At 38.7% G+C, this 26,457-nt stretch overlaps 1 protein-coding gene and 1 non-coding gene across 4 annotated transcripts; both read right to left on the reverse strand.

Annotated features, from left to right (window-relative positions):
• Positions 1 to 7,366: 7,366 nt before the first annotated feature.
• On the reverse strand, positions 7,367 to 7,439 carry TRNAF-GAA (transfer RNA phenylalanine (anticodon GAA)). Its single transcript has one exon. It is a non-coding gene; the product is annotated as a tRNA-Phe (tRNA).
• A 4,293-nt stretch (positions 7,440 to 11,732) lies between these two features.
• On the reverse strand, positions 11,733 to 26,214 carry TGDS (TDP-glucose 4,6-dehydratase). 3 transcript variants are annotated; one of them, XR_007631001.1, is made up of 13 exons: positions 26,099 to 26,197; positions 24,738 to 24,804; positions 24,241 to 24,309; positions 21,500 to 21,590; positions 20,353 to 20,495; positions 18,785 to 18,883; positions 17,862 to 17,921; positions 16,243 to 16,286; positions 15,805 to 15,970; positions 15,180 to 15,238; positions 14,367 to 14,439; positions 13,197 to 13,294; positions 12,807 to 12,821 (listed from the first exon to the last, which is right to left on the reverse strand). XR_007631001.1 is itself a non-coding variant. In XM_050333283.1 (12 exons), exons 1-12 carry the CDS (start codon positions 26,173 to 26,175, stop codon positions 12,721 to 12,723), a joined length of 1,074 nt encoding a protein of 357 aa, XP_050189240.1. In that variant the 5' UTR covers positions 26,176 to 26,214; the 3' UTR covers positions 11,733 to 12,720. The 3 variants fall into 3 exon arrangements, 2 of the variants coding, with proteins under 2 accessions (XP_050189240.1, XP_050189239.1); XM_050333283.1 differs by lacking the exon at positions 14,367 to 14,439 and having other exon boundaries at positions 11,733 to 12,821; positions 26,099 to 26,214; XM_050333282.1 differs by lacking the exon at positions 12,807 to 12,821 and having other exon boundaries at positions 14,368 to 14,439.
• Positions 26,215 to 26,457: the final 243 nt, after the last annotated feature.

A 26,457-nucleotide genomic window follows, 5' to 3' on the forward strand; every position in this document is an offset into this window, starting at 1 on the left:
CTTGCAGTCTGTGGAGAACTCCACACCAGAGGTGGATGCCCGACAGAGGCTGTGATCCTGTGGGAAGCAGGCTCCTGGCAGGACCTGTGGACCTGTGGAGACAGGAGCCTGCACTGTAGCAGATTTGCTAGCAGGATTTGTGTCCCTGCCAGGACCCACACTGGAGCAGTCTGTTCCTGAAGGACTGCACCTGTGGGAAGGATTCACATTGGAGAAATTCATGGAGGACTGTCTCCTGTGGGAAGAACTCCAGGTTGGAGTAGGAGTAGAGTGTGAGGAGGAAAGAGTGGCAGAGACAACATGTGATTAACTGACCACAGTCCCCATTCCCTGTCTCCCTGTACTGCTGGTGGGGAGAAGGTAGAGAATTTGGGAGTGAAATTAAGCCCAGGGTGGAGGGTGTGATGAGGGAAAGGTGTTTTTAAGATTTGATTTTATTTCTCATTACCCCACTCTGATTTGCCTGGTAATAAATTAATTTCCCCATTTGAGTCCGCTTTGCCCATGACAGTAACTAATGAATGACCTCTCCCTGCCCTTATCTCAGCCCACAAGCCTTTTGCTGTATTTTTTCTCCCCTGTCCAGCTGAGGCGGGGAATGACAAAAGGGCTTTGGTGGGCAACTGGCATCCAGCCAAGGAGAACCCAGCACACCACATGTCTGAGCTACTACGTCAGGCTACCACATCTGAAACTGTGTTAAATATACTAGTTCAAATATTTAGGCTTTACACTGAAAGTACAGGAAAACAGGATTTCAGCTACTTTGTAGTCTGGATTCATGACCAGGGTCACCCTCAATAGCAGACTTCTCATCCTGTCATCAAAGACAGGATGTGGCAAAAGAGGAAATAAAGAAAAAGAGTACTTCAAGGTACAGGCAGAGAAATCACTAAACACAATTCACACAAGTAATACAGAATTCCTGAGTAGTAAGTAGGCAGTGGGTTCACATTTTTTTTCTCAATGACACTATTGTTTCTCAGGCTCCTTCTGCTGTACTCAAGCACAGATTAACATCAAGCCAGAAAAGTATTTAGCCTTTGGCATTTTGGAAGGAATTTTGGTCAAAATAAGACATTCTACATATAAACTTGTGTGGAAACCAATATATCAATAGAAAGAATAAATAAATTACATGTTATTTCATAAAGACAGGTGATAACTCTAGAAAAAACAAGAAGAAAGATAATTCTATAAGGAAACCTGCAGCTTCCAGACACATGTGCATGCTCTAGGTTTCCTGAATCTCCTAGCAAATTTAAATCTTTGGGAACTCTCAGCACAAACTACCGCCCTTTCACCACCTTACTCTTTGTCTCACTGTTCTGTATGTGGGAGAATGAGGCCAAAGTCTAGGCATGCCAGAGCAGCTCTGAAGATCTCATGATCCTGCCCTTGCACAAAATCCTTCTTCATATAAACAGGGTCTTCATCTCCTGGCTTCTCATATTTTTTATCCAGTCCCTTTCTGATTTGTGGAATTCTTTTCCTAAAAACCAATTTTTATGCTACAATACGTTCACATATTTTGTTAGAACAGAAGAGGACCTCAGAGAAGAACAGTCTGCTCAGGTCTCATGGAAAATACACAAGATGAGTGCAGCCAGGAATTCAACATGAGTTAAAGAGAGTTTCACAGTCATATGTGAGTTTTCTTTCCTCAACAACCATAAGGCTGCTGTACTTATACCCTATCAATCTGGATGCTGGATAACTCAAGCTTTCCCTGTGTCACCAATTTCACATCATCTTTTTGTGGATTTACCTGTAGGCTTCCTTGTGACAGAGGATGAAATTTATCTCACTTAATGTTAGATATCTATTGATTATTGATATCTACATATCAGATCACTCAGGGTTTCCTTTGTAAGATACTCTCTTAATGGAGAGAAATAGATGGGTTTAGGGTGCAATTCACTTGGCCTGTTTTCTGTACTTACATTAGGAAGGGATGAACTGCATCACACAAGACTTAACCTCAATTTATTTATTTCTTGTAAGGGGACAGTTGAGCACCTACCACTTTTAGTGGTATGTACTTAATTTAGATAGATGAATCCCACCTGGATTCCTCACTGATTCTTCACTGGGCCTTGCAGTCTGGCTGAACTTGCCTCCCACACGTCTGGAGCTGACTGCAATGGGAATTCTTCATTAAAGACATTCACTTGAAAAGCTCCAAATCTGATGGCACTTTGCTTCTCACTTCTCCCAGAACACACGTTAACTGAAGTATGTACTATACACAACTTGCATAGAAAGGTCCTAAAATCATACACTGCTTTAGTATGGCAGATGCCTGTGTCAACTCAGGTAGATCTTTCCACAGCCTTAAATAGACATTATTTGCGGACACATTTTTATCCTTTAAGTCAGGTGTTGCCTTACAGTAGTTTTATTCATTTCTGTCACAGGTAATGAACGAGCACTTCCATTTCCTTTGTAAGATCGTTCTTCCTTCCTGCTCCCTCATTTAACACATCTAAGAAACTTCTTTGGTGATCATGAAGGAGTATCATCATTTGGTTAGCGAGACTCAGACTTTCTAACTTAACAAGCATACATTTTCCAGTGTCCATATCGTGTAGGAACATAGATAAAAGCTCAACCTATTTATAGTTTAGATAAATACAATACTGACTGACAGATTAAACCATTGCTTCAGTGATCAGCTACGTTTTTTCTTCAGAATTATTTCATCAGCTCCTAGTCTGGGCTAACTATAAAGGCAGTCATAGCGTATATTCACCTCCAGGGAACAATACACCCCCTTCAGACTTGGCAAGTTCAGATGACTTCTCTATCCTAATTTCTCCGTCCTGAACTTAAAAGGAGGTGAGGGTGACTGGTTCAAATCAGACAGACACTGTTCTTCTAAATACCTAAAGTGAAGTGAGATGAATGTAACTAAATGGCTGTGGTAAGGAAGGACCTCCGTAGAGATTTATGCTGGTTTACATAATGTGAAATGTAATACAAGCTGATTTAATACCCTGGTTTTGGCACGTGGAGCTTTACAGATGTTGTGCAAAACCTGTTAGGAACCTGAAGCCCAGTGAACTTGCAGACTGTCTTTGTGGCCCATGACTTGGGACATGATCAGTCTTAGGTGTGAGCCCAAGACTTTGTCTGCAGTGTGGAAGGGTAGGACAGAGGCTCTCATCTCAACAATTCACCTATGCAACAAGTTGTCCTATTCACAGGGGAGAAAATATGAAGAAGGAAATCCAGATCTGGTTCTGCACCACATTAAAAGAAAAAATCTGAAAGATAGAAAAACACAGTATTTGAAATCATGTCAGAAATTATAGAATCATAGTATAGTTTGGGTGGGAATCTTACATTAATCTTTACAGAGCCTGTTCCAGAAGACACTCTTCTCTCACAATTTTTATTCAAAATCCTAATGCTATTACTTATCCCAATAGAATTAATAAAATGGAACAAAAGATACTCATCCCTCATGTCATGTGGGCTAAATCCCAAGAACATTGTTGGGCAAAGTAATGAATGCTCCCATGCTTAAAGCAAGACGATGTATGTACATTCAAAGAAAAAGTATAATGTTTCCTCTGAGGTTCACTGAGGAATAAAGAGAGCATTGATAACCATAGCAGGACTGGAGGTTAAGGTTTCGCTTAACTGCCCCAGATTTGCCTTGTTAACTGTACCATATATTCTATAGATCCACATTACTATGAAATATGAGTTCTATATTCCTACAAAAGCACAAAGTAGGAAGTCTGGAATATATTGCTGGGAAAGAAAAAGAAAAAGGAAAAAAAATAAACTCACAAGGAACTGGATCACAAAGAGCCTCATTACATGAAGTTTTATCAGCGGAAAATTTCTCTTTTCTTTTTAGCTGCATTTAATTTCCAGAAAGTTGAAACCCACAATTCTAGTTCTTTTACAGGACCAGAAACCAGATAGACAATAACTAAGATTTGTTATTAAAAATATACAAAAATAAAACCCACTAAACTCCTTGCATCTATCATACTGCATAACTAAATGAGATTTGCCAGATGGCTGTAAACAGTGAGGGAGACAAAGTCAGAAATCTTTTAGTCAACACAGAAACAAACATCTTCTATCAAACAAACCCAATTTTCAACCCAAAGAGTAGGAAATTTTACTACATGTAAGTACTGTTTTTTCACTGCTGAGAGGCAGGCAAGACAGTAACAAATATCAAGTGTAGAAATTGCACTCAGGGACAAGGAGGGAACTTTTTAGGGACATGGAGTAAGAGGACAATCACATCACATGAGGATCACCTGAAGTTGCTAAAACCCTCCAGAAGCCTATGAAAAACCAACAAGCACAGCAACTTCCTCCCACTACTGTCAGAAATACCAAATGTAGGTGTTTCAAAGTAAAGCTCTAAACTTCTTTATTAATTGTCATATCCTGTGACTGCAAGTTGTTGCAGCCTGAAGCAGAGCTAGGATGTCGGGTACACCTCTCTCTGAGCTGCTCCTTCTGCCACAGTTTTCATTCACTTAAAACAGAAGCCAGATGGTCATGGAAAAAGCACATGAACCAAATTCACCAGATTTCAAATATTTTCATAAAGCTGAAGCAACATTGTAAAATGTAATTTTTCCTCTGAATCCCTGTGAGGTATCAACTTCAGTATTTGATAGACATTTTAAAAAGTATATGTAACCATATCTGCAGGGGCAGAGAAGTTTCCCAATCGCAGAGGAAGAACTTTGTGACTAAAACATAAAGTCTTAGAAAGACATGAAAGTAGCCTGGATTTGTGCCCTAGCAAGGGCTTCATCTTGAGGGAAGAAGCTGATAGAAGAATACATGGAAATGTTTGCTGGCAAGAATAAATCTAGAAAGCAGCAAAAAAAAAAGATTATGTAAACAAGATACACCTGAATGAAAAATGCCTGAATATTGATCAAGCCATAAAGCAGCAACACTTGCAGTTATTTTCACAGAACCTTACAAATCACATTAGAAATCTGCATCAATCCTGCAAAATCAAACAGAGAGAAGTCAAAAAATACCAGAATTAAGTTTATCTCTTAGTTTTATCCTCTTCTTCCACAGAAGACCCTAGACCTTACTCAGTGTTGAAGCAGCATCCAAGCCTTTGTGAGCTGCAGTGCTGGGACACAAAATCACAGAAAATGCTGAGCTGGAAGGGACCCACAAGGATCATCAAGTCCAACCCTTAGCCTTGCACAGGACCATCCCCAAGAGTCACACCATGTGCCTCAGAGTATCATCCAAACATTTCTTGAACTCTGTCAGGCTTGGTGCTGTGACCACTTCCTTGGGGAGCCAACCACCAATCCAAATCCCGTTGCAGACAAAATTGAGATTTTCTTCTCAATATCGATGCTATCACTTAGTATTTCAGTGTTCCACAAAATTTCTGTTTAACATCACAAAACCACTGAGAAGGCAATTGTTGTCATAGGTAATATTATCCTTAGCTTAAAAATAGAAATTTCAGACACTACCACAGCACGTACTTGTCATACATCCATGTGCCTGGGTACTCCTACTAAAACTGAGACAGTTTGAGAGTGAACCACAACTTTCCTGGCCCTCAAAAAATCCAGTGGCAGAGGGCATCAAACCTCCAGAACAGCACTGAGCGGGTAAGGCCAGACCACTGCATAAAAGCAGTCTCAGGGCCACAGCCTGGCCCCCTGGCTGAGCAGCACCAGCTGGATGGTGTCTGCACTGTGTGGGGCTGCTCCCTCCGTAGCAAATGTACCTTGTCTCTCAGGGTGCTGGTGCACAAGCCAAGCAGAGAGTCAGAGAGGTCTGATGTTCAAGTCTGCTCCACAACTTTTTTTTTTCAGTAGTATGAAAAAGGTCAGAAAGTAAACAGTCATTCTTTCTTTTTCCTCTCTGTTAACACATCTGCAGAAAATTAATACCTCCCTTACTCATTCCCAGAGAACCATTAATGTCTTTTATGAATAATTAAAAGCTTTTCGCAAAAAGAAAATTTTTTATATCAAACATGCAAAAGTACATATGAGAATTCAAAAGCAATCATTTTAACTTTTCCTTCTATCCCTGAGTACTCAAGCATGCAGTCTTGATGTTCGTTCGAAAGCTTAAAAAATCTTTAGGAAAAGCAGTAATATAAGCAGTTATACTATCCCTTATCTGTCTTATTAGTAGGGATCTAAGTAACACTACCACTACCCGTTTGTATGAATAGGATATTCATCTGTAGTGAGTGCTCCTTGTATCAGACAAGAAATTCAACATCAATGCTTGATGTGAGGCTGTGATTAGAAAATGACCAGTGACACCTTTTTGTGAATAGATGAAAAACGCTGAACAGAGAAGTAAGGAGCTGCTTTACTGCTGTGTTTTGCACTGATGACATGAATATTGAAAGTCCTTTTTCTGTATATTGTTCTAGCATCAGTATATTAAAAAGACTGAAAGAAACTTATCTGAAAGCAGGAGAAAATGTCTTAAATTTAAAGTCTTAAAGAGTTTGACTTCTTCAGCTTATCAAAACAAAGCTGGGTGCTGACTTGACAGTTTCATGATGACCAAATGCCACATAGCATGAAGATACCTGTTCTAAGACAGAAAAGGTTTAACAAAGGGGAGGTCCAAATTAAAGGAATTGCAGAATTGCAACAAATTACCAAGGACAACTAATAAACTTCCAGCCTCTTCATGGATTCAAATCAAAACCGGGTGCCCTCCTTAAAAATATACTTCAGAAAAATCCAAGTGATTTTTCTCAACTTAAAAGTAAATAGAGTCTCAGTAGGGAATACATGAACGGTAAAGACTATGACTAATATGACATTAATTACCACAGGTCCTGGATTCGAAAGTATTCCTTTCCCTTTATGTGAAGTAAAATAGTTTCAGTCATCTGTTGACAGCATAGTAGCGACGTCCGGGGAGTGTTGACCTGCGCTCCAGATTTTGGCAAAAAGCAATCTCTAATCCTTCTGCCTCTTGTCACTTTCCCAGTACTCTGGAGAGACTCCCTCGCTCCCTGTCTCTACCCTCCCAGTCATCCCGCTCCTCATCAAGGTTTCACTTTCTCTTCTCTCTTCCCTCCCGTCATCCATCGACAGTGGGAGATGGCGAGGGGCAGAGGAGGGACCGTGAATGAAGCTTGCTGCTTTGTTTTTCCATCCCTAATAAAAAAGATAAACTTAAAAGAGCTAAAACAGGAAACTAGAAGGCAGGGAACGGTTCGTCATGAGCAACACGCTCGGTATCGGCTCAGCAAAGGGTTGATTCCCAGGCTCTCCAGGGGCCCCGGGAGCAGAGCCGGCGGGGCGGCCACAGCAGCAGCACCCGCTCGCCACCTCCCGATCGGGGGGAGAAGGAAGAAAAAGGGAGGCGCTTTTGCCGAAACCCGGGATCGAACCAGGGACCTTTAGATCTTCAGTCTAACGCTCTCCCAACTGAGCTATTTCGGCTGCCGTGCTGCCGCTTCTCGCGTGATAGCACTAATTTGTTCTTTCCCACCCGTCACCCGGCTTAGCTCCGTACTTGGTGGTTTAAATAAAACAGAGAGGTGCTGGATGGCACGAACGAATGGATGAAGAGCCTTTGCAAACAAAATTATGCCGTAAGCCAAATTAAAATGCAGCACTAACACAAAAGTACCTGTATGCATCTAAGCACCACACATAACCTACACGTGTTTGCTATCAGGATAATGGTATTTTGGCTTTGGCTCCCTGGGTTATTTGGGAGGGTAAAAGAAACGACAACATTCTGGTGGATTTAGGAGCGTTAAATTAGCATTATTTTAGCTTCAGTTTTCAGGGACTTTATTTTGAAGCCTGACAAATTCTTTGCAGAGATGACGTATCACAAATATATGGGAATACAAGGGGTACCTGCACCCCCATTTTTCCATGGTCTTGCTGGGAGCTGCATGTTCCACAGGAGAAACTCCATGTGTCTGCATAAATCACAAATCCTAAGCGCAGTTATAAGAAAAAATAGTTTATCCTCACATCGTTGATTAAGCATTTATTTCAACAAGCAACTGCTGTAACACTCCTTTTGCTACAAGCTAAAGGCAAGGGATATACCCAAGTGCCCTCAACGGTGCAGCCCGCCCTGGTACTGGATGCTCACCTCCCAAGTTTGTGTTTATTTGCACATCCCGTGGCTCCGGAAAGAGCTACCCGTGACAGCATCCTCTATTCATGCTCCCTGCACGCTGTGTAGGGAGAGGCTGCTTTGCAAGACTGTTCACTGCTGCTCCCTCGTGTTGGTTAAAAACAAAACAAAACACACAAAAAAACCCAACAAAACAAAAACACTAAAACTTTTTCTTTACCTCTCTCTCTTCCACAATAATAAAGGAGTTTAACAAATTCCTCCTTTTTCAGGTGGGGAAAAACCAGCCTCTTCCCAAGCCAGCCATACGAATATTCATTGACATAGACCCCTCTATTTCCTTTTATTTTCAGAGTGTATTTTTCCTCAAGTTGTTCCACTGTTGGGAAGTCTTTTGTGAGCAAATACTGTTCTTCAGGAGCTGATATATTTTCAAAAGTCAAAGACCTATTTACGGAAGTAAAAAGGCTGAGGACTAGGCCAGCAGTTTCATGACTGAGAACAAAAACTCTCAGTCAAGAAAAAAATTTCAGTTAGGGAGAGGTTAAAAATACCACCCACACCATTGTACTAAAGAGGTGTGCAAACAACATACTGATACAAAATCTCGTCTTCTCATGATTTTCCATTGCCACTGGCAATGATTGTTTTGCTGAGAAATTATGAATGTAATCCCTTAACAAGTGTGTCTCCCACTGATGCAGTTAACACAATCTTGTGATCTTTGCTGCAGATAAGCTCCAAATGTGTCACAGCATGCTTAGAAGTCAAAACACTATTGATTTAAGAGTTTTCATACATTACCACAACAGAGGTACTATGGACCAATGGGTTATTATGATTTTTATTATTTTTAGAAACCTTTGTTTTGCCAGGTGAAATGGAAATGGAAATAAAAACTACAGGTAATGCAAAACAAAATGAAACAAAAGAGTAGGACAATTCAGTCCCAGATATAGTATATTTAAGAGTCATCTTGTCCCCAGAAAGAATTATGGGAGGGGTTTTGTATTAAAAGTTCCACCTATTGAAAAGTAGAAAGATCTTTGCATTTCATGGCTATTTAAAGAGCATAAGAACACAGTTTTAGCAAAATGAAGCATTCTCAATCAAAAAAAAAAAAAAAAAACCACCAAAAAAAAGCCCACATTTTTTTTCACCCACAACCTTTCTCCAACATCAAATAAAGTACAGGGTGGACAAACTAAAGATTTTTTCCAGTCCATCATATGATGACAGTGATGATCAGCCTCAAACACAGTGACACCCTTAATGCCAATCAGCATACAAATGTAAGCAAGTGCCAAGGTCAGACCAGAGAAAGCCTTGGAGAAAGTAAGAGTTGTCTCCATTGCACAGACTGGAGCCAATACACACAACAAGGGCCCCACAGGCCACAATTTGCAGAATAAGCTCTGGATGCCACATCCCTGGAAGTGTTCAAGGCCAGGTTGGATGGGGCTTTGAGCAAACTTATCCAGTGGAAAGTGTCCCTGCCTGTGGTAAGGGGGCTGGAACTAGATGGTCTTTGAGGTCCCTTCCAACCCAAACCACCCTATGATTCTGTGACTGCAGATGGCCCTGCCTCAGCTGCCCACTGCACTGTCTTCCAAATCTGTTCACTTGCTGCTGGCAAGGAAGTACTGAATAGCGGGGTGCTACACCAAAATAATGGGGTAGCAATGTTGGTTTTTCCAATGCACAAGGGATTTCAGGAGCTGCTTCCCAAATATCTGATCCAGCTCACAACAGTAACCCCAAAAAGAGATGCAAATCCACACCTGCACCCAAATACTTCCCAAGACCGTGACGGAATCTGGATAGAAAACCCTTGCCAAAGGCCAGTCTTCTCTATTAGAAAGTTTTAGTGATTTAAGTGACATACACGCTTACTCCATTTATTTTCTTAATTGGTGTAGCCTTTGTTCTGTGACACAAACCTTGAGAGAATGGAATGAAAGACTACAGTGTTCACAGTATTTCACATCACTCCCCCTTTGCCATCTGCAGAAATGCTTCCCAGTAAAAACAGTGAAAAATAAAACCTAAAAGCATTACACTTCTCCACAGTGACGGTTCACGAGTTGATCCTTTGTTCCTTCCTTCCTACAGAAGCCAGAAGGTTAATGGTAAAATAAGCTGTTTTCTTTGACAGGAAAAAGACTTTTCCCTGTGAAAGAAATGGTCCTACCAGAGCACTCACCCGCTAAGAAAACCTGATCTACAGGAAAGTAGCTCAAAGAAAAAGCCTCCTAGGTTTTAAAAAAATACATATTTCAAATATGCATGCATACACTAATATACATATAAATAAAAGTAGAAATACGGAGCCAAAAATCTCAATCAGTTGGAAGGATTAAATCTTCAAAACCTAAATAAACCAGAACACCTTCCACTTAAAAATAATTGATCCTTTTGAAAAATCCACTCCCAGTAGTATCACTTGTTTGGATAGTGACATAAATATGAAAGCTTGCATCTTCAGCATCTAAATTTTCAAAACAATTTTCAACAGATCTATTCAATAAACCAATCATACCCTACTGCTTTCTTTTGTGTATTTCTGGTAACACCGTTATAAGTTAATTGATCTGTAGTGTTCCAACCAATTTTGAATGGTTAAAATAATTTTAAATTAAGGTTTATGTAGGTTTAAAATAGTAAGATTTTAGTAATCTGTAATCTCTCCTCCTAAAAACACATCACAACCAGTATTCCAGTACAAGCAGATGTGAAATATACAGACTTGTGTGCATCTAACCCAAAGCAGCTGCCAGGGTAACCACAAATACAGCTAAAACAGATCCTTGCAGCACTTCAGCTATTTCTGGTGCTGGCTTTTGTAGAACACGTAACATGAACATGGATATTGTAAGGAAGGATGCATATTGCATGGAAGCTGTACCTCAAGAAAAATATAAAAATTAGGAAAATATTTGAATGTCACCAGCAATGTGTATTTGACAATGAAATTTAAGTGATTCATCCATAGAAGTGTATCTGGTAAGCCAAGTATGCTAACAGAGCAATACACACTCCTGTAACTTCTGTCCTTCCCAAATGGAGGCTTTGACTTCCAAACCCAAGTATCAGAAACCCAAAAAATACAATTGCCACGCAATTCAAGTGTAGCATAATATTATCCCAGTTCATCATGGAAAACTCACCTTCAAAACCACACTCCTAGACTTTAGAACACACACTTGGCACTATGGTAAACCCAGAAACAGCCTTTTTTTAGGTAGAAGTGGCATTTTATCAATAGCACCATGCACCACACAAGAGGGGTGAGGATGTTGGAAGCACTTGTGTTTTAAGAGTTAACTCCCAGTTTCTGAGACAATTTTCAAGTCACTGCAACTTCTGAGAACACCACAGCACCCCAGTCCTACGCTTCTTGAAGCTCTACCCAGGGGCCACAGAAGGATCTGGGACTGTGCCAAGTACAGAAGTTCAAGTGATAAAACCAAGAAGAGTGGTCTCTTTTGTTATCTGCCACACCACCTCAAAGAAAAAAAAGTAATTTTTTTAATATCAAAACAGAATTTTTTCAGGATAAAAGAAGAGCTAAGAAATATTCTTTTAAAAAACCCACCATCCATATTTACAGCATGTTTTTCTTAATTAAAAGAAACCGGTTACGCCATGACTTTTATTACTAAATCAACTTAGAAAAAGATTCACTGACATATTTCTAGAATTGATGTTTTTTTCCAAATTTTACATTAAAATTCAAATATTGTTTTATCTTTAAAATGTTACAGGAAAAAAAAATTGTGAAAACACTGCATTGAATAAAGTCTGCCAACCCACAATTCACAGAAAAAGAAATATTTAAAAACATTTTCTCCATAAATAACCTTCATATCACAGGACATAATATCACTGGAATGTTAACTGTGTTCCAGTATTTCAAGTTTGTTACAATTACATTTACAAAAAGGAAATTAACATGTAAAAGACAGTAAGAGACTAAAAAAAGGACAAAATTTAAGAAAATGCTTCTGGAAATCTCAGCAAGAACACCTACTACTTTTTGACACCTTTCCCCTTTGCTCTCCTTAAAAAGGGGCATTTAAAGTTATACAGTAGGTAACAGTTTAATCAGCCACCTACAGAAGTTAATACTGCACCAAAGAGAAATGGATGGAAAAATACAGGTGCCATGTCTAGATTTTATCAACTCATTTCAATTCGCAAAAAAAAAAATATAACATTTCTCCCCTCGATTAAAAATAAAACCTCTTTGAAGTGACAAAAATATTACACCATAAAAACAAACTAATACAGATGAATGATTCCACAACTAAAACGAATCTAACAGAAAGTCCCAAAGCTATAGTTTCAATTAATTATTTTAGTTAATAAGGCAGATTTTACTTCAGTTACACTACTTTATAGCATTATAAATATGCTTCACTCCGTGCAGGTCTTTAAAATCGATACCTAGTGAGAATAGAGTATTGCACCAAAAGCTAAAACCATTCCAAAGTTGTGCCACACCGTAGCTCTGTACTCATGCCATGTATCTTGAAAACATTCAGACTCCAGTGCAGCCACTTGATTGCAGGTTTTGAAGAAAAGACCGTATGAGGTAGAAAAAACTCCTTCAGATTCTGCACCACCCTATGGACCACTGAGCTGTGCAAATGGCTCTGTCACAGGAAAAGGCTCCAAAGCTTTCTCCGAGTTTTTCCAGTTGTGAAAGTTTTCTTTGTACCATTCAACTAGTATGGAGAGAACATTGATGAGTCAAGCTGACCAGAGATAACAGGGAAGTTCAAATATTCCACAGACATCATAAGACTAACAACATGCTAACAGTTCATTATGCAAAACTTTAACCTATAATACTATAAAAATCTAGTTTAAATTTTATAAGTTCTTCATGCAAGACTTATTCTAGCACTAAAAAGGGATTAAACTTTTATTTTTAAATCATGTAAATTTTAAATAAAAAGCAGACAAGTCTATGTAAAATTTAAGTGTTAAATTCTGTATCTTTAGCTTCTCATTAACTAACCTATATACCCATTTCGCCCTCCCTTCCGCCCTCCCTCCTCCTATCACTTCTATATCAGTGTAAAAGCCGTCAGTCCTACTTGTTTTCTTTATTCCTTCTTTCCAAGGCACTTTAGGTCTCCATCCTAAGTTGTGCATCTTTTCTGAATTCATTGGATATCTCAGGTCATTTGTAGGCCTGATGAAGTACAAAATGCATACAGAAAACAATTTGATTAGACTTCATTAATTAGAGATGCAGTACTTCACAGTCTTCAAAGGAATATTAGGTATGCTTCAATTTCAAAAATTCCCATCAACATGAACAGATTGCATTGCCTTCAAAAAATACATGGCAGCTGAGTGAAGCTACAATACAATTCAGTTTGTACAGTCAGCTACTTGGAATTGACTAGAATAAATATGAATTAATATTTTATTGGCACAGAAATGAATGCAAAACTCAAATCACTGCCAACGCAATTGTGCAAGTCAGTGCATTTGCAACGCAAAGCCAGTGTTTTCTAATACTAGCATTTACATTTTTCATCCTGAAAACCCACAAATTCACACATACTTCAGATTTAAAATACACAGGCTTCCAAAGCGTTGTCATTACAGTGCCTCAGTAGCTACACAAACTTGGTAATACTGAATATGTAGAATGCTAAGCTGCAAGATTCAACACAGAAAGAGGTATCTTACTCAAATTTCCACTTCCACAGTCTGGCAGATGGGTAGCCTAGTCTAGCATTCCTGCATTATTGGCACTGGCATACTGAATAGTCAAGGTACATGTGCAAACACAAACCAAGTACTTCTCACTGTTACTATAATACGCTAATCTCAAGCAGAAGCAGAACTAATTTTTCCATAGCAAGTAACCTCTATGACCTTCAAGTCGCTCATTACAGAATTAAATAATCATTAGTTAGCTAACTGAAGAATCTTTTATAAGACCTCAACCTTCTTTGAAGCATATATTCCTATGTGGTTAGTTTTCCCAAGCCCATCTATGTTTAAACATTAGTAGACAGGGCTCAATACACATGAAGAAACATGCCAGGCTGAATTACACTGAGACCCACTGAACAGTCACATCATGTGAGCCAAAGGCAATTTGTTCAAAGGCCTGTGATACTCAGACAGGATTCTGAAGAAAACTTTCTTTTCAAAACAAAAAAGTTAGTACAATTAAAGACACTTCAGTTGCCATGATAACAATCCACATGTGAACAGAAAGTGAGAATTCTAAAGGCCATAATACTTAACTGCTATCAGCAGACACGTCATTTCTAATCACTCTGGAGAGAGTGATATCTAAAGTAAGCAGACTCATTGTTGCTGAAAAGAAATGGAGATAAAAGAACAGAGCGAAACCAAGCCTGAAATTAAGGACAGAAACACACAGCAAAAGCACATCTATAAAAGTTATCCATTTTTACCACTGCCCTAACTTTGGCACTTCTGAGATTTACATCTACTTTTGAGATAGCAGCTTCAGCTTAAGACAGAAATCTAAAAGTAACTACACTCCACAGGCACATATTTCTACCTGTAGAGAGTGGGTCTTACTATAAAGTACCTCTAAGTCTGAATTAGTCACATTAACGTCAAAATACCAAAGCTAAGCGAGAGACAATTCATCTCACTCAATGATGTTGAATACAAAGTACTGAATAAACTATATAAACTATCACGATGAAAAGATTTAGCTGCTGTGCAAAACCTGTCCTCTTCCCAGAGCAGGCTTCAGTAGTGAGAAGTATGAAGAAAGTTTGAAGACAGAGACTAGCATTACACATTCCCCTTCAAGAAATACACTCTGATCTAAAGATCCAAATAATAAACAGAAATTCAGTTTTTCTATACAGTGATCTGTACAGATCATAGATGTCAAATCCACTAGTAAGAAAAAAAAAAGAAAATTAAGAAAGCAAAACAGCTCTTAGTCACTCAGAAGTATTCCCTCCTTCAGAGCAGAAGCACTTCCACAAAAAACTATTTGGCAAGAGTATCAGAAGCCTTCAGGAAAAGTTATCTTGCATGTCCAGGATATCCTGCAAATGCTTCATATTCCTTACCTGTCTTTGACATAATCCACCCAGTGCTCCATTTCAGATTCTGAACTGGTCTTCTTTATCTGTCAAGAAGAGAAAAAGTTATCAACCCCATACATCTTGCACTGTCTAAACATACACTTAAAAAAAATACACTTAACAAGATATAGGTTTGTTAAGAAAAAAAAAAAGAAAACCCAAACTGCAAACAGAAATGGTCTTTTGTTGTTATGGGTTTGTTCTGGGCAAAAATTACCAAAATTATCTAGAACAAATTTCAATACTTTTCCTTCATCTGAGCACTGCCAAAACATCCATAATCAAATAGTTAGACTTTAATAGTGCTACATTTTCAGATCAAAACTAAAGCAGCCAGCATGAAAAAAACCCCTACTAAATGGTATTTAATCATTATGCCAGCTATGTCCCAGTCAGGAAAACTGATGCAGCAGTCCAGCACAGGATAGCCTGTACTGCAAACTTACACAGTACAGCTACTACAGAAAGGGTAGAACATCATTCTGCTACAATTACCTTCCAAGACACTCTGCAAATCTGAGCTATTTCAGAGCTACAAGAGGTTTGTAGAAGAATTGTAAATATGTGAAAAGAAAAATGGTAAAGAAAAGCATCAGAACTGTTTACTCACTAAATGGATTAGCTCCTTAGCAAGCTGGGCAATGGACATCTCAAAGTTAGTTCCAATGTTATAAATTTCCCCTGGCTTCCCCTCCTTCAGGACAGTAAGGAATGCTTCTACCACATCAGTTGCATAAAGGAAATTCCTTCTCTGAAGTCCAGAACCATGAATACAGCTAAAACATGGAAGAGACAGAAAATTTTTGTTAAACCTTGAATAGACAGGTTCAATTTATTGGACTGTGTTTCAAGCAGCTTTACTGTTAGATGTTACCTAAGGTACTTTCAGTAGCTGATATGTAGACAATACTTTACTTTAAGGAAATCCTATTATTAAAATAAGTAATTCATAACTTAATTATGAAATTATCATTTTACAAAATGTAGCACATATTTATAATCACAGTTACAGCACGAATACCACAAACAAAAAATGCCAGTTACCTACCATTTTCTGTTCTGTTGCAACAAAGATATAAACTTTGGAATAACCTAAGGAATCAAACAAAAAAAAATTACTCTTCTATTTCAGAAGTTGTTAATCTGCAAAGAATAAGGGAGTTCACCAGTCAAGTATCATTAGTTATTTTAATAAAATCCTTTAAATATTTAAGTTTTATTAACTCTAATGAAAGAATGTATCAAGCTTAAAAACTGCAAAGCTTTTGGTCCTTAAGAGTAGATGCCTCTATTTTAGTGTAAATCTCATCTTCCTGGCAGTTACAAAATGTAACATTTTTACAAAAATAAAAAAGTTTCCCTTACTTTTTGCACACAGCAATAACTAGAAATAATTACTGCCAGCAGTTCAGAACAAGGTTTAAATATCCAGCAAATTATAGTAAATCTATAATCAAAAAGTAAGAGTTGTTGTAATAGTTAAAACTGGAAGGGAACCAATAGAGAATTTCAAGGAAACTAAACATAGATCAAGTGACAGCCACGAGCTTGCTGCACAAAGATTTATAGCATTATGCTCAGTTACAAGTTCAGATCCATTCATAATGTCCCAAAAGCCATAAGCAAACTACTCAAATTATTTTAATTTTGTTAACTTACTACTTTAAACATAGGAACAGACATACTAGGTAGAACTAAAAATTCATCTAGCCTAGTGCTGTCTTCTTAGCAGTAACTGAAATGGGGTATGTGAGGAAGAATATATAGAAGTCAAAACCAAGCAAATAGTGATACATCCCCTGATTATACTCCCATCAATCATGCAACCCATTGCCAGGCATTTCCCAAGTCACAGATCAGTGAAAAATTTATTTTAAAAACCATTGCTTATCCAGCTACAATTAGGTAGGGGAAAATAAATTTAGTTAGGGGGGAGGGGGGAAACCACCACTACAAAACGTAAAGAACCATTCAAATTTTAAAAAGTATCTCAGTAGAACTGCAAAATATAGTTACATTTCACACTACATGTGAGTATCACTTTCATTCCATCAGTATATTTCCATGAACTAGCATAGCAGATTTTGGTATAGACTTAAAAAGGCAGCTCCCTCTCACAAATAACCATTTCAAATACTTACCCTGCAAGGTCTGTATAAACACATGCGAAGAAAAGTCACTTTGCGCTACTTCTCCCCTCATATCTGAATGCTATAAGCCTCATCTTACCTATTTTCTGTACAGGTTAGAACATCACTTTCTATACCAGACATACTGGTATATAAACTCACAGTTTACCTTTTGAAATGTTTACCTTAGTTATTAAACACTCCTATTTACAGAACATGACATATGAGTTAATATAATTTGTAGGGGAACCCTGCCAAGATATCCTTTGAAAAACAGAAAAATTACAAAACAAACTCACTGTCATAAAATTCACATAAATAACTACAATTCCCTAACTGAAGTTTTATTGATAACCAAAAAAGATGTGTTCATGGTAAGAAATGTTAGTGTGAGTTCAAAATATATAATCACATGTTAGTTGCAAGAGTGCTTTTTTCAAAAGTGACCCCATTCATATGAGAAAAAAGTAACATCACTGCAACCCTGAGTTACTGTACAGTAAATCTGAAGCTCAGAGTAAAGCACAGTTTAACTTACTTTTTCTGGATACTGATGTGGTCCATAAACATTACTGCTCCGTGTGATAACAGCTGGAAACTTGAGAGCATTAAACACACATGTGATTACACAAGAAAATATATACCAGTAAAAATCTGTAAGCTGCTTGCTATTCGATAAACCATAAACTGACACAAGCACAGTGCTTATTCAAAAATCTGTAAGCCTTTACAAACATAATTGAATTAAACTACCTGTATTTCCCCCAAACAAGCAAGGGCCTCCAGGCCTTCTCAGCCAGTTAGAAGCACCACAGGCGACAAATGTTTGAAGTCTCTGTCTTGCTCTGGAACCACCAGAGGACATTACATAGGTGTACCTGCTTGACTGAAGACTGGCTTACTCCTACCTATTCCAAGATGATGTTTCCCAGTCATTAACATCCTATTCATGTCCACTTTATATCAAAACCATCATGAAATATTAAGAACAAAAGCCTAAAGCACTGACAATTTTAAATATTTTTGCTTAAGCAAATCTGACTAATAGGGCTTTTTCTCCTTTCTGTTTTTGCTATGACTATGACCTTGGTCTTAATACAATTTGAATTTTGCATGTTCTACTTCTATATAATACTTTCTTATTTTCTTCAAGCTTAGCGGTGGTTTTTAAATTCCTAATGTTCTCTTTGACCATTTTATCAAAGCATATTTTTAGATAATACAGTTCAGATTTTAAAAAACAAAAGTTAAACACATCTGACCTTTCCCCTCTGTACAGCAGTGTATCTCTACCACTTATTTATTGGTGGACATTCTCCAATGCATCCAAACTAGAGGACTAACAGTAAGGAAAGAGAAGGCACTGTGAGGACTAGCACTGGGGGTTTTTTATACCCTTTTACACTTAATACAGACACTTAACTATAGGCTTCAGAATTTTTAAAGCTTCCATCAACTTACTTGGTACCTTTCCCAGTAAGACTGAACAAAACACTCTGCAGCTGCTTTAGAGGAGGCATAGGGATTTGTTGGACGTTTTGGTGAAGATTCATCAAATTCCTAAAATGAAAAAAAAAAAAAAATTGCATTACTCTGTTTCTTTTGCCCAGATAAACTTTAAAGTTACAAAAGAAAAATCCCTAAATATCCAAGTACATCAGTCTGACAAAGTCCACAGCTAAAGACAGTCTATTTATCAAACATGGGAGGCAGCCAGATCACCAGCAGTAATATTTTTGTACTTCTAGCAGAGTACCTCAAAGTAGCAGGTCCTTAGATTTTTATCTTGTTAAACAATAAATTCCTTGCTACAGGGAGGCTCAATCCTTTTCACGTTCATATTGCCTCAGAGTGCCATTGCACCACCACTAGCAAATTGACCTAAATTAAAGAGTCTTTTCTTAAACTTCTCTATAAATTTTATTTCTGTGAGAAATGTAGAATTGCAACCCAAAAGCCTCCAAAGCAAAGCTTCAACAATTCCAACCACTTGCAAAACAGGTAGCTTCCAGGTTATCTTGCCACTTCAGTCTACTTCTTACCTGGAAGGAAAAAAAGCAAACCAACCCAAAACAAAAGAAGGAGGGATATTACATGAAGTGTGACTTGTAACAATCACCTTAACATGATTAAAAGACTTACTGTTCTTGTCTGCCTTTTGCCTCTGAAATTAACTGGACTTCCTCCCTTCAAAAAAAACTCTACAACAATTTCTAGTGTGATTCACAAAGATTAAAGTGCTCTTTTCAAATGCCCAGAGGCAGAAAAAGTTCACTTGAAGGTATCAGCCAAACTACTGGTCTACTTGCAAGAAAACATTGTCCTTGGGTATCATTAAAGTCTACTGATGGAAGTTGTGTTGAAGGAACTGAAAAAGACATTGTGACAATAAGAAAGTGCATAGGATTTTTTCAACTACATTAATATTTTCATGGACTATGGCACAAGGCTCCTTGACTGTTATTTATGCCTTTAAAAATACGAACACGCATATTTTGCCTTTTTACTGAGCTAAATTATATTTCCTGAATTAAGGTCAGGCATAAATTGTCAGAAATCAAAGATTTTCATAGAACAACAATAAGCATCTGAATATTTATTATAGGAATACAGGAATTTTTTTCCTGTCTGAATTGTCACTACCTACAGTTCTGTTAGCATTTTAGCTAGAGTATAAAAGCTGTTCCCCAGCTGTCAAACTGTGCACATTACTGAAGTCTCATGAATAGTCCAATGTATAATAGACTCTTTGATACTATTTCTGAGGAGTATTCAGGTCATTAATGACCCCAACCTCACTGCTTTAGGTAATACACATTCAATATAAAACACAGTACAAAAAAAAAAATCAGGACAATTTTGATACTCAGCTTTCTAGAAGTAACCCATGTTTATTTACATGTCCCAGTACTGTCAGAAACAGCTTGAAAGTCGCACATTTACAGAGGCCAAGGAAAGTTAGACTCAGTTTGTTTTCACTATTAAAAGCAAGTAAAGCTAGGAAAACCCTCATGCACTTTCAAACTTACCTCATCAGTGCTACCTCCATATACTTCATCTGTACTAACATAGACAAACTTCTCTACATTGGCTTCATGTGCAGCAGCAACCAGCACATTAGTGCCATAAACGTTCACATAGGTGAACTCCAGGGCATGCCAAAATGAAAGATCTACATAAAAAAATTCAAACAATTCTGATTAAATTTTGGCAACACAGGGCTATTGGTGCCTACTGAATAATATTAGAGGCTGAAATATAGACTTGTCAGATAGCAAGGCCATTATTAAATACAGGGACTTTCTACACTTACTTGAAGACAAAAATCCTTGCTTTCAACAAAAGGTTGGAGGCAGGAGCAAAAGCTTGTTGGTTGTGGACTTTTTAACCTAAAATAGCATTATCTAACTTTATTTAAACATAACTACTTCCTTTTTCACCAGGAAAGGTTAAACTCAGTAAGAAAAGTGTCATTCAAAGACAGTTGTAAGATGGAGTAATACATACCTAGTACTGTAATTAACCAGCACCTGCTCTAATTCTAATTGTCCCACTGACCTAATGACTTTGTGCATATCAAATCTGACAATTTCAAGAAGCACTTTCCTGGGGAATTCTTTGAAGATTTCTTCTCATGATGAAAAGGAGTATAGCAGGGATTGTTCTTCATAACAGTGATACCGAAAAGCAGCAATCTGAAACAGGCACTTTTGAGTATAATTCATTCTCTCTAGAACTGAGGTAGGACTGCGACGGGACTTAAGCCTAATCCTTCAGCTTCCACACTGTGTTTTTTCACGTGAGGTTGGAGCCAATCAAGTAAAAACTTAAGACCATGTACAAACTCTCTCTTCATTGCCTTTATGGCTCCATCAGTACACTGTCAGTTACATGTGAGTCTAAATGGAATTTAAAAATGTAATGCAAGTAAAAAGGGGGGAGGGGGGCATTACTATTTATGTGCAATGAAAACAGACAACAGTCAGATGAAGCACTTTTGAACTCAAGGCCATGAACGCCTTTAAGTTAAAAAAGCCACCAGACAGTGAACCATGTAGTTTGCAGATACAAACTGGATCATTAGTTTACATGAAGTGAAAAGACAAAAAATATCAGTATATATTTCAAGCAGATATAGCCATGGAAAATAATACGAAAACATGTAGCAATGCTCACCTACATGTGTTTGGGCTGCAAAATGAAGGACTATATCTATTTTCTCAGTTTCAAAGAGCTGTTTTATAAAATCAGGATCACAAATATCTCCCTAAAAAAAAAAAAATCAGAAAATCATTTTTGACAGAAAACAGTCTCATTTATATCAGGTGTCATATAAGAAATCATTACAAAGCGAGTACAGGATATAAACACCAACAACCAACTGAGTTTTGGGCAATTTATCAATTCCATGTCTAAAATAAGACCAGATATAAAATTTTACCCATTTTGAGAAACATCTTCAACAAAACTTATTTCAGGAAACTTATTACTATTAACATGAGAAACAGCAACGTTCCCCAAAACACACACAAACAGCAATATACTGAGGAACTTCAACACTGAGGCTGAAATGCCAAGTTCTCAGATCAAGTAAGAGTTACTGGAGTCTGGCCAAGCAGACAGGGACATCTAGTGGTGAAGCTGATTTCTGCTTCTGTCAAAAGAGATGGCTGGATGTCTTGCGAGGATTCTGCTTTTTGTTGGCTGTTACAGTAATTTATTTTTTAATTGATATATTTACCAAAAAAGAGACAGGCATCGACACAAAAACTATTCTTTAATTTGACACCAGAACCAGCACCTGTTAAAGGTAAATGCAAGCTGAGGAAAACCTTTTGATATTTACCTGTTGGCTCAACTTAAACAAGACAGTACATGAGAACAGGTGTCTCGTGGAAGAAGACTTTTGTATTTTCAAAAACAAGGCAAGTAACTAAAAATAGTTCAAATGTATCTATGTTTCAAGAAGTTCTCAAGTAACAGTTCTGAACAACAGCCTCAAAGAAGTATTCTATGTCAAAAATGGGAGGAAGGTGAACTGATTTCCCTACTTCTTATCCCTGAATAAAAGTGATACACTCCAGTAAATACACTTCAGGCTCATACATTATTCTGAACTAAATGGCTACAATTACTGATTTTTTTTTTAAACTGAAATTAAAGCTTACTACATCTGTGATGAGCAACAACAAAAATTGTGATAAAAATTTATCTTTTACACAGCCCCTGATGCAAATTTACTGAACTTTTACTTCTCTACTTTCCAAAACAGGCTTCCTTTTAAAATACCACTGGAGCGTATATCCTTCTTGCTGTCTCCTAAGGTCAGTAACAGTGTTATATTTCTAATCAAAGGAGTTGCACATCTGAGATTATTTTTTTAAGGGTACTTTTTCCTGTCTGTGCAAACGGCTTGGTTGCATATCAATTGTATGTTAAGCTGTGACCAACTGTCCCTAAAAACAAACAAACAAAAACCCACACTCAAAAAAACCACAAAACAAAAACATACATGCACCAAAACACAAAACAAAAAAAAAAAAGCTAAACACACTGAAAGGTTGAAATTATTTATACTCGTGTAAGTTTTGTGACACGGCATTCCTACCCTAGTTCAAAAGCAGTATAACCACATCATTCCTTGTTACTGTTCCCCTGCTTCACACAGGGATCTGACTGTTTAGTGGCTGTCTTCTAGAATTCCATGCTCTCCTCAGCATTTAAATGCTAATATCTATCCAGCTAACAAGGCTTTTATACAGCACTCATACATTTCATATCATATAGTAGTGGGAACAGCCAAAGACCTTAGGAAAAATAATCAAAAAGCCAGTCTGGCTGAAACTGCATATATGTGCACATCTGCATACAGACAGTCCCTTTCCCCTCACACAATTTTTATCCCAATAGCTCAGAGATAATTCCTTATCTGAAACAAAGGGGTAGGGTCACAGAAACATAAACACCCTTGGGGGTCACCAAACAGGTGAGGGCAAATTCAACTCCCAACTTCACCTGAATCTAAGAAAAAAGATAAGGTACATATACTACCTCTGACAACGTTGCTATTTCAGAAAACTAAACTACATGCACTTCTCAGATGTTCTGCAGCCTTGGACAGTCCTCAAGACAGAGAGACCAGCATCAGCACTGACTTTATGGTAGAGAGGAAGAACCTCAGCATACAAGCCCAACAGTCAGAATGCTCATCTGAGCAATAAACCAGAATCAATCTCCTATTTGAAAACAAACTTAATGTGCCAACATTTTAAAAAGAAAAAGTATACCTTGAATTTTAGCATGAAACCCCATTCCAAAATGACTGTGAACTCTATGAGCATCAACAGCAGCACGAGCAAGCACGTAGCCTGATGTCCAGTACAAACATAACAACAGTGTGTTGCACACCATGGAATACGACAAGCAGCAGATTTTAAAGGTTCAAAGTCTATGACAGCATCAGAGAAGCACAGAAGAGCTGCATCTAAGTCTGTCTTGACCACAGCACATATTAAAAGTGAAACAACCATCCCTAAAACCACTCATCTCAAAAATGCACTTTTATCAATTCTATACCTTTATGATACAATCAAATATACCAACTTTTCAAAGACTATCTCATGTAAAAGACAGAATATACTGTATATGGTCAGAGACTTCTGTGGATGAAATACAAAGGCTATTAACATGACAACAGATGAAGTAAATGCTCTTATGTCTGTCTGACTGTCACGTATATTGGCATATTACATACACTGACTCATTTCTGACAATGAAGGAGCTGAAGTAATTTCAACTTCATCATAAATGAAAGCAGTGGTTTCCACTTTGGGGACCTCTGCAGACCACATTAACTGGGACACAAAGGGATAAAAGTCAGTAAAAAGTCAAGTTGCTAGATGAGAAGGCTTTATCACCTGGATAAACTTGTAGTTTTCCTTCCCAGAGACAGTTTCAAGATTCTTCAAGCTTGCACAGTAGTCGAGCTAAAGAGAAATAACCACACAACATCAGTAAGTGGGCTTCATGCAAGCAAATAAGCTAACTCAAACCCAACCTAATCAGTAGAAAGTATAAGAACAAAGTAAAAACTTATTTCAAAAGAAAACCTATTTCACAAGCAGATGTGATTAAGCTTTAAAAACACAACTTCAAAAGATACATTTAAGAATTTTTGCACTTAGGGTAAGTTTAGAGCTTGAAAAGCTTCCCTCTTTCTTTTTTTTTAATCAAATAATTATTTGTCGTGGGAACAGGAAGAGCAGTTGATTTTTTTTGTTTGCACAGGAACAAATGGAATATCAAACAAAAAATAGTAACTAACAATAGACCATATAAATTTCAACATGTTACAGTCTGCATCAAAAATCATTTAAGACAGTTTTCCATATCAAGAAAGAAAACAAGTTATTACCTTATCTAAATTTATAATCAGATAGTTTGGATAGTTTTTCACGAGAGAGACCACTACATGTGAAGCACTGCAGGATAGAAGAAAAACATATTTTACAATTATACACTCAGCTTTAAGGTAACAAAGAGATGACAAATTACAAATAAGTTCAGCGATATCAAAAGTCCTTAAGGGAAGAAGGGGCTATACTCAAGAGAGGTGAAGAAGGAATTCAAATATATAAGATACATCAACATTACTCTAACATATACTCTGTATATTATTCTACTATATTGTATACATAACTGCATACTGTTAAGAAACTAAAAATCAGAATAAAATTCATGCTATAATGAAAGAAATCAGCATTCCTCACCACCACATTAAAAAAACCTCACAAACTGTTAAATGCTATGCTTCAACTGCCATTCTAAAATACTTTTACACTCTCTAGTTTGTACATTAGGCATCAGGGAGAACCAAAGTCAGCTCTCCTAACCCATCATACTGACTCCCATCACTCAGCTCAACCAGAAGTGACAAGCCAGACAACCAGGTGGCATTTCCTCCTCGGCACAGTCTCTTGTGTACAAGAAGCTCAGCCCAAGGGCTCAGGTTTAGCGGGGGTTACTCACACACAGAAATCTAATCCTCTCACAGCTTCTGACTCCAAGCTCACTGACAGGCTCAAGCTTAAGAGAGACGAGACGTCTTTCTGACTCCAGCAGAGCCAACACCACTGTGGGGCTGACACGGGAAATCGCAGCTGCCTCAAAGCACTGTGACCTCCAACCCACAGAATCACACGCAATCCTTCAGGTTGGAAAAGACCTCTGAGATCATCAAGTCCAACCTATGACCAATCACCACCTTGTCAACTGCACTGTGGCACTGAGTGCCACATCCACTCATTTCTTGGACACCTCCAAGGACAGTGGCTCCACCACCTCCCTGAGCAGCCCATTCCAATACCCAATGACTTTTTCTGTGAAGAAGTTCCTGCTGATGTCCAACCTGAACCTCCCCGGCGCAGCTTGAGGCGAAGCCCTCTCATCCTGTCGCTAGCTGCCTGGGAGAAGAGGCCGATCCCCTCCCGGCTACAACCTCCTTTCAGGCAGTTGTAGAGAGCGATAAGGTCTCCCCTGAGCCTCCTCTTCTCCAGACTAGACACCCCCAGCTCCCTCCGCTGTTTCTCAGAGGACTTGCGCTCCAGACCCTTCGCCAGCTCCGCTGCCCTTCCCTGTACAGCCACAATCCCGGCGGAGGCCGAGCACAAGGGAGCGGGCACGGCGGGACTCGGGCCCGTCGCGTCTCCGCGGTGCCCGCCGGCAGGAGCCGGGGCGGAGCAGCACTCCCACTCCCACTCCCACTCCCTCCCTCACATGAAGCCGGCGCCGCCCGTCACCAGGAGCCGCTTCTCGAAGGCCACCGGCGCCGCCAAGCCCGCCAGCCCCGACATCGCCCGCGCTTTACGGCACCACTCCCTCCCCGCCCCTCTCCCCCCACACGGCCGCGCGTGCGCGGCACCGGCCCGGGGGCTTCACGGGACAGGGTGGCAGCGAGACCCGCGAGAGGCTCGTTGAAAAATCGCCCTCCTCGTTCCCTCCGCGGCCCAGAGAGCAGAGCTCCCGCCGCCCCCGAGGGCAGCGGCGCGGGCACGGCCTGTGCAGGACGCCAAAACTTCGCCTCCAGCGAACCGACGGACGTCACCTCCTTTACGACACCGAGTCTCTCCACTTAC

The sequence above is a fragment of the Myiozetetes cayanensis genome, unplaced genomic scaffold (genome assembly GCF_022539395.1).
Source record: "Myiozetetes cayanensis isolate MyiCay16 unplaced genomic scaffold, myiCay2020 scf5-8, whole genome shotgun sequence".
Taxonomy (NCBI): Eukaryota; Metazoa; Chordata; class Aves; order Passeriformes; family Tyrannidae; genus Myiozetetes; species Myiozetetes cayanensis.

Bases quoted from the DNA above. Each gene is read 5' to 3' on its own strand.
- TGDS (XM_050333283.1), bottom strand. From the start codon at position 26,175: ATGTCGGGGCTGGCGGGCTTGGCGGCGCCGGTGGCCTTCGAGAAGCGG. The intron at 24,805-26,098 runs GTGAGGGAGGGA...TCTATCCTGCAG, and splicing joins ACGGGCGGCGCCGGCTTCAT to TGCTTCACATGTAGTGGTCT. The intron at 15,971-16,242 runs GTAGGTAACTGG...TCCATGTTTTAG, and splicing joins TTGCAACAGAACAGAAAATG to CTGTATTCATGGTTCTGGAC.